We start from the raw sequence: 8,301 nt of genomic DNA on the forward strand, positions 1-8,301 counted from the left end.
CGGGTCCGGTGTCCCTCTATTATTGCAATAATGCAACACATACCCATGTATCATCCACCTACCCTCCCCTTCGCTCCATCTATCTTCACCTCCTCCACACACTCGTTAGATGCCGTCTGTGACTTTCATTAAAGAAAGAAAGATGCCGACTCGGACAAATGATATGTGTGCAGACTGCAGCGTATGATAAGACCCGATCTAGGGGGCATCTTTACGCGAATATGTCACGGTCGATACTGTAACAACACGTGTTTTGCACGTCGAAGAGAGACAAAACATTGAGCATCCCATGCAAAAAACAATTGGAAAAAACTAAGATATCAACATTTTAGGCAGATGTGGAGGAGGATCATCGTCACTATCACGTTCACCTGTTCGATTTTCTCCCCCGTGGCCCATGCTCTCTTGATTTTTGGGAACGCACATGCATATTGGCTTTATTGATTTTGGTGCTATGCTAGGTTCGTCGGCTACCCAATCTCTCTCTCTATCTATCTCCCGACGCACCTGTTATCCCGTGACCCTCCCTGTGACCAGGTTTGCATGTGAGAATCCCTCCACAGCGTGTATAAATACATGGTTGCAACAACCCATAAACTCATTCACACAGAAAAGAAACAAAGGAACAAATGGCCTCCGGAGTGTTTGGTATCCCCATTTCAATGCAGACGGTGATAGCCACTGGAGAGTATAAAGAACCCGTCACCCAAAAAGATGTTGCCGACTATACCATGAAGATGATCAACGCGGGTGGCAAGGATATTGACGCACAACAATTCGTCGACAACCTGAAGATCAAGTAGGTTTATTATCTGGATATTTATTATTTCTGCTTCGACACTTGTAGCTATACAAAAGTTTAGACTAGCGAAAACGGAGTTGACTTCAGTTACTGCGAACTGTATAGAAGACAGGATAAATACTAATGTTTTCTTAATTCTAATTACTATTGAGGTTTTCGTTGATATATAACTATGGAATCATGCAAAAGATCCGCAACAAAGGTCTAGTATAGTTTTGTTTTTGTACAACTCAACTCATATCTTTGGCTACACTCCTAGGTACGGTAATGGAATATCTGTAAAATGCCTCATCTACAATGCTACCGGTACCAATCTGAGTTTCGTCACGTACAAGAATTGGATTGGCAGTATCTTTGATACACCCTACCCATCGGATATTCAGAATGGACAATGGGGGGCATTTCTCCACGTCAAACCAAGAGCAGCTGCGAAAGGTTCAACTGCCGCTGTTGTGTATCGTAGCAGGATCCCGTCCAGCAGCAGCTCCTGCGACTGGTTATTCACTTGGTCTGTCCCATTCATTGGCAACAACGGGGTAAATAATGTGCTTACCTTCATATATTCTATCTTACTTATTTCTCTTGGTTCATACTCCGATTATTTGTTACTATGAGCTAGAATGACTAATCTATTAAGAACACATAAATTTATATGCAATCAAAAGTTGAAGCTGGAGTTTAATTAGTTGGCAAATCATGCATTTACGGAGCTGCAGATGATAATCTTCAATTCCTAAATAGTTGCAATCCACTACCTATTTTTCCTTCTCATGCAACCATGCTACATCATCAAGTCATGCGTTTAGTCATAAGTATTTATTTTTTCTCATGTAACCATGCCACATCATCAAGTCATGCATGTGGTCATAAGTTCTAATGTGTGCACTAATCTACACATTGTTTCACTAATTTTTGTTATGGGCATACGCGGTATATACTTTAGAGCAAATATATGTAGATCATGTTACACTTTTTTACGCATCTTTTGTCAAATGTTTCATATGAGTTATTGTTCTTAAAATATAAAACGAGAGCAATCCTAACATATTTTAGCAATAGTTTTTGTTTTTCAAGACCTATTTATACATCTGTTTATCATGTTTCCCGCAGCAACACGCGGGGCGTCGTCTAGTTAATTTAACAAAAATGATATAAAATCTTGTCTGGTTTGTCTTGAGGAGTACACCGAAAATCGGATTCCTAAATAATTTTAAGAAAATATTAATGATTTAAAATATGGATTGACAAGCATGCCCATTTACATTGTGAATCTATATTTAGGAACAATGGATATGTTCGTATTTTCCTCTGAAATCAGTTGAACTAAAACTCGTACAGATAAGCAAACTAATCTGAACTACTTGGTGTATTTAGGGACAAGGGAGTATCTCAAAATCTACTAGTACACATTCTTATATTTTATGTATGCAGGTGTACACGGAAATCCGTGAGCAAGGACACTTCCCTAAGCACTGGGATTATATCTACAATGTGAGGCTGGCAAATTCAAATCTCCACTCAACTGATAGCAACTACGGATATGTTTCGAGGGCTAACATCGGTGAAGGCACTACCATGAACGCACGTGCAGTTTTCCAGCTTCCCTACTAGATCTCATTGCTAGCTGCATGCTGCAGGGAGTGGTTATAGTGGTCTTCAAAGCCGTTGCAAGTCCATTTCCTTGCTGTCCTTGGGTTTCGGTTGTCCGCGAATAATAGATGGAAGGAGATGACAAAAAAATTATATTGTGTACTTTCTTCTATCAAGTTGTTACGATATCAAGTTGTACTTGTTTTGTACCGGCTATTTGTTTCCTTAATAAGTATCAGATATAAGGCACTCTTCTGAGAGTCTTTTCTCAAAAGGGGAATTAAATTGAAACTGAAATTAAGATATTAATGCTAGAATAAAGCATCACAAGGAAAGTTATAATGACAATTAGTTGTGGAACCTCAACCCCGACATAAAAATGGAAGACCGAAAACTGAAGCCATAAAGGCCGAGACCAAACCCATAAATACCGAACTTGAGAAGACCGAATAAAAATCGGTCTACAACCGAATTTAAATACGTTCAAATCGGTCCTCTACTCTGTAGGACCGAATTGTCCATATAGACTGATTTAATAGCCCACGAACACAATATCCATGCCATGTTTACCTTAAGGCCTCATAAGGCCCAATCTGTATGCCCAATCTTCACAGTCCTTGTGAGTAGACGACCTCATTAGCGAGGCACCATCAGTCGACTGCGTCTTCTTTCTCTCATTCCTCCCCTTCTCTTCCAGTGACGAACCCTAGCACCAACGCTGAAGTATGTGGCCTCGTGACGACCGTCGACCCATGAGGACCCTTTACATGAGGTGCTCCCCTCACTTGTGAACCTTCACCACAAGTCATGGACCTGACCGGTAAGGGTGGACATAGTTCTAGCAGGCCTGGTCCATGATCGAGCCATTAACTGGACCGGTTGTCGGTGATATCCATCAGACCAAGTCATGGCGGCGCTCTCGAATCCGCTTCAAGGCCCCCCCTGCTTGTCGTCATGGGCACGGTGCTCATGAGGAAGGTGGTTAAGTTCGGCGAGATGGACGTTGTCCCCTACCTGCTGGCCAGGACCAAGGAGGGCTGCCCCGATGCTCTGTCCTCTTCACAATCTAAAGCTGGGAGAGGAGGCGGTGGCCACTGTTTTCTTCGGCACTCCTTGGTCTTTTTCGCATCGCCACAGGTGACCTCGCCGGACCACTTGTTGTGAAGGTGAGAACCCTTTTCACTCTAGATTAATTGAAGAACAATCTATTTAGGATGTCAGGATAGTGCTTTGCAGTGAAGTAACTTTTTTGGCTGGGAATAATTGTTTTGGAAAGATACCAAGATGATGTATTACGTTTCATATTTTACATAAACGTTGATGTTACTGATATTTTTTTAATATAGAGATTTATATTTACATCTTTTCTTCATCAACATCTACGTGTAAGAAATATATGTGGGGTGCTTACATAGTTTCTGAGGTCGTGATGTGTTTGTGTGTCAATTTAGTTTATAGATATACATCATTAAGATTGATCAAAGTATGATGTAGAGTGTATATGAAATTGAAAAGATGGTATGCTTAAAGCTGGAATAAATTATCAAGGGAATCCTATGCAGGAGTAACTATAGTGGATGCTTCTACTAAATCACAAGGTTTATATGTTTTCTCCATGGAATAGTTCCACTAAAGTTCCAATTATTATTCTATAGGTGGAGGAGATAGCTGAAGTTGAGGGTGTTGTTTATGACAAAAAAGGTGTTGATTAAATAGAGTTTTCTGAAGAACAAAGGAGAAAATACAGAAAGGTCAGTCGAAACTATGTCTGTTGTACAACATAATTAGCTAGCATTACAAACCATGCACCCCTCTTTGTCGTGATGTTCCTATCCTGAGGAAATTGCTTCACGTAAGACAATAGCGGCACGACCTACAAACCCCCCCCCCCCCAAACAGCGATGTTGCGAGTATGCTCGATATTTGCGCTACAACGATAGAATTGTGTAAGCATCGGCCATGCATACGTCGAGTGTATAGCAGCGATGATTCTTAAATATCTTCTTTGTGCTATTTGTATTGTATTAGTGTGTGTGTGTGCTTGTTTCCATTTTTTACTTAATTTATTCCTTGCCACAACACCTAGTTCCTCCTAGTTTGATAGAGTTGTTTGTTTTGTTCATGGTGGATGCATAATATGTAAAATCTCAAATGGTATTTGTATAGTTACATGTCTATTTTGACAAAATGCTGATTGCAAACATTTACTTCACATACCAATTACTTCGCTGCAATGCTTATAATCCTTGTATCTATCTACCGTTCTTGATTGTTCTCTATTGCTTTGTACCTATTTCTTTTTATGAGAAAACACCACCCAGTACTATGGCGTAATCACAACTCCCTAATTCAGTTCCAATACAAGTGATATAACGGCTTGATTAAAAGCCAAAGCTTACTGATATGTTCCATCATCTTAAAAATTATATATGGTTATGAAAAATATATGAAAACAGAGCTACAAACAATGATAGAGACCACAAAAGTTGAGCCAAGCAACTCAGAAAATATCAACCACATAGTGCAGAATTTAGTTTGAGATTCTGAATGTGCGCGGCGCCTCTTAGTCTTAGATGTGGAGTTTAATTTACAGCCTATGTAGTGACACCATCAAGGGCATTGTGCAGCAGGACATTTCTCATGGGAAGTTACCGTACCATGCACATGATCGTGTTACATTCATTTTAAGCAACCTGTCAGCAATTTTTAGCCAAAAGTAAATAGGCTCTGCCCGTGAGGTGAGGTGATTGACTAAACTGTGAACCAAAATCATTTACACCATTATTTGTGTTTATTTGAATTAGGTTTCTTGCTTTCACTACATTGTCATTCTATCAGTAGAGTTGCTCCTGATACTACTTTTGACCTGTGTGTTCATTTTGAGTTGTTGGCCTTTTTAAGGAAAACATTTTGTAGCAAATACTATTTCTCTGGATTATGGTTCGATGTATATATTTAATCATTTTACATAGTAGTTAAGTGAAATATTATATGTACCTATCTCAACAAACATGTTGACTGAAATCTAAATGTTTAATCATTTCATGTTCTTTGTTCCAATAGAACATTTATTTCAAATGTCTCAGTAAAGATTTGGTCTAGCCACATATATCAACCGATCTATGCTCTAATCTGTGAGGATAGATATTCCACCAACCATCTCACTGCTAATATTTATATTTGATTTCATTTTATGAGATACTAAGGCGTGCATATGTGTTCTTTTTGCATACCAAAATCCTTGATTGATTGCTGCTAAAATGGGCATGTTGACTGAGAAATCTGATGTTCCTGTAATTCTACTGCGGGCGAGCTAATCACTGCCATTTTAAATAAGATTTGGATGAATGTTTCCCATAATTTATTCCTCATGCTAATAGTTTTGACAATTTGTTTTTTGATATTCTTTTGCACGTACTTGATGTAGGATGGAAGATATTACACTCTAGTTTGGTTTAGAAAGGTAACTGGACTTGGGACGAAACAGATGATACTACACTTTAGACAGGAACACGACAGACAGATTACATGTATCTAAATGTCCAGTGTGATTGTGATATGTAATTGTAATCTGCTACAGTGATCTGAATTTTGTAGTTGTGAATCTATAGTTGTGCACTATATTATTGTTTTTCTTTGCCAAATGGAGATTCCTTACTTCTTTCGTATGGATCAAGCATTGGGCAACCTGGGCCGAAGATGGGTTGGAACAGGCAAAGGCTGATAATAATTAATAATCTAGATTGTGCGAGTATAATAAATGTGTATAAAAGGCAAAGTAGAAGGAAAATTAAAATAATTTAAAATGGGTGAAGGCCTAATAAATAATTAACTACATGGGCTTAGATATTTCTACAAAGATAAACGGGCTGTGTTATTGGGCTGCCTAGTCAGATCGACCAGGATGCCACGTCAGCTGCCATGCCATGTATATCCATGACGGAAAAGTCCGTCAAAAAAGGTTCGGTCCTATTTTGGGCTAGGCGGGCCTAAGGGTAGGTCGGTGACTGTCAAAAATCCGTCATGAAGGCCATGTTGTCAATTATGGTGCGATATACCTGACGGAATTAGAATTCGTCGTGGACGCCCATCCATCATGGTTTTCCACTATTCTTTGACGGATTGCAACTGTCATGTATTAACTGGTTTCTTGTAGTGTCCGTTGGCATCCCAAGATATCTGTCGCTAAGCGATTCATTATGCACATTAAACACATTTTTAACACTATCCCTTGTTTGTTGTGGACATCCCTTACTGAAGAAAATCGAAGACTTTTCATTATTTATGCGATGCCCCGATGCCGAGCAATAGGTGTGCAACAGGTTTGATATTGTGACTGCTCCCACATTACATGACTTAAAAAGCAACATGCTGTCATCTGCAAAAAGTAGTTGGTTTTACCGTCGGAGCTGATGGTGCCACCTTCAATCCAACTAGAGATGATGACGAGGAACTGGTTTTTAGGAGTCACGAAAGGCCCTCTGCTGCTAGTAAGAAAAGATATCGGATCTCCTTGTCGAATGCCTCTGCTTGGGATGAAACTGTCAAGCTTTTCTCCAGTGAACATGACTGAGAAAGAAACAGCACGCACCATGTCCATCACTATCTTGGTCGAGGATGTGGCAAAACCAAATTTTATCATGATAGCTTCGAGATAATCCCACTCAAGCCTATCATACGCTTTCATCATGTCGATCTTGAGAGCACAGTAGATATTTTCCTTTGACCTGCTGCGTTTCATGAAATGTGGGCATTTATACGCTGTAATAATGTTATGAGCGATCATCCTACCAGAACAAAGGCCGATTGTTTCTCCGAAATTATCTCAGGCGACTTGCTAGAGTCTTTTCGCAATGACCTTTGAAGCAATCTTGGAAAGCACGTTGAATAAGCTGATAGGTCGAAACCGTGGCAAGGGGGATGGATTCATTACCTTGGGAATTAACCACTACTAGGAAAATGCTTATTACTAGCGCCGGTTTTTGGGCTAGTAGTAGCGCGGGTGTCCGTGCTACTGCTACGGCGCTACAACTAATTTTTAGCAGTAACGCGGTTCTTACCTAACGCTACTGCTACTTACACCTACTAGTAAGGCACCTCTACCCATCGCTACTGCTAATTTTCTGTAGCACGTCCCTAGGAACGACGCTATGGTAAGGCAGTGCTACTGCTAATTTTTTTTATTTTTTTATTCTATTGTATTTGTATTTTTACAGGTTTTATACAATTACAACATTCACATACATTGAAACTATATGAAAAAGGGAATGGCTCATCATCATTATCAAAGTGGTACAACATAGTCTCATCGTATCATCATTATCAAACACAAATGATGTCGATCTCATCATCTCGAAATAGCGATACAAGTTAATTATCACATGTTTCTTACATTGTCACCGCACACACATGTTTCGTTATCTACCTAAACTATGACATACAAGAGAAGAGCGATCACAATGAGAAAAGGCGGGATTATGTAGTAGTTTTTGAGGCGTCGGTTCTGAATCCTCTGTTGCGCTATGAATCTCAAGTAACTAGCTTCTGCTTCCATTCTGCTATCAAATCCTTTCTGGCTTCTGCCCGGGAAGTGGTACACTTGGACCTCACACTCTAGCCACTCATCGTACACACCCAGAACATGCCCTACATACACGGCATGCCACTTCCTCGCCATCGTTGATCTATATACCTATCAGAGACGCACATATATCATCAAGCGAATTGAACGATAATATGCAGCATTAGATACATCGGCCTGTGGAGAGAAACAGATATGAAACAGAAACAACGTATAGTAAACATAGTTAACAAAATTCATTTTACCGAAACTAATTAACTAGAGCGCAGCACCATTTACATCTAATAGTTTCGTCGTACTCAGACATTCAAAGTTTCGTCTTACAGAA

The 8,301-nt window shown here is 39.7% G+C and overlaps 1 protein-coding gene across 1 annotated transcript; it reads left to right on the top strand.

Moving 5' to 3' along the window:
• Positions 1–571: 571 nt before the first annotated feature.
• On the top strand, positions 572–2,666 carry LOC123403334 (23 kDa jasmonate-induced protein-like). The gene is made up of 3 exons (XM_045097276.1): positions 572–799; positions 1,062–1,338; positions 2,234–2,666. Exons 1-3 carry the CDS (start codon positions 630–632, stop codon positions 2,411–2,413), a joined length of 627 nt encoding a protein of 208 aa, XP_044953211.1. The 5' UTR covers positions 572–629; the 3' UTR covers positions 2,414–2,666.
• Positions 2,667–8,301: the final 5,635 nt, after the last annotated feature.

Source organism: Hordeum vulgare, chromosome 1H (assembly GCF_904849725.1).
Source record: "Hordeum vulgare subsp. vulgare chromosome 1H, MorexV3_pseudomolecules_assembly, whole genome shotgun sequence".
NCBI lineage: Eukaryota > Viridiplantae > Streptophyta > Magnoliopsida > Poales > Poaceae > Hordeum > Hordeum vulgare.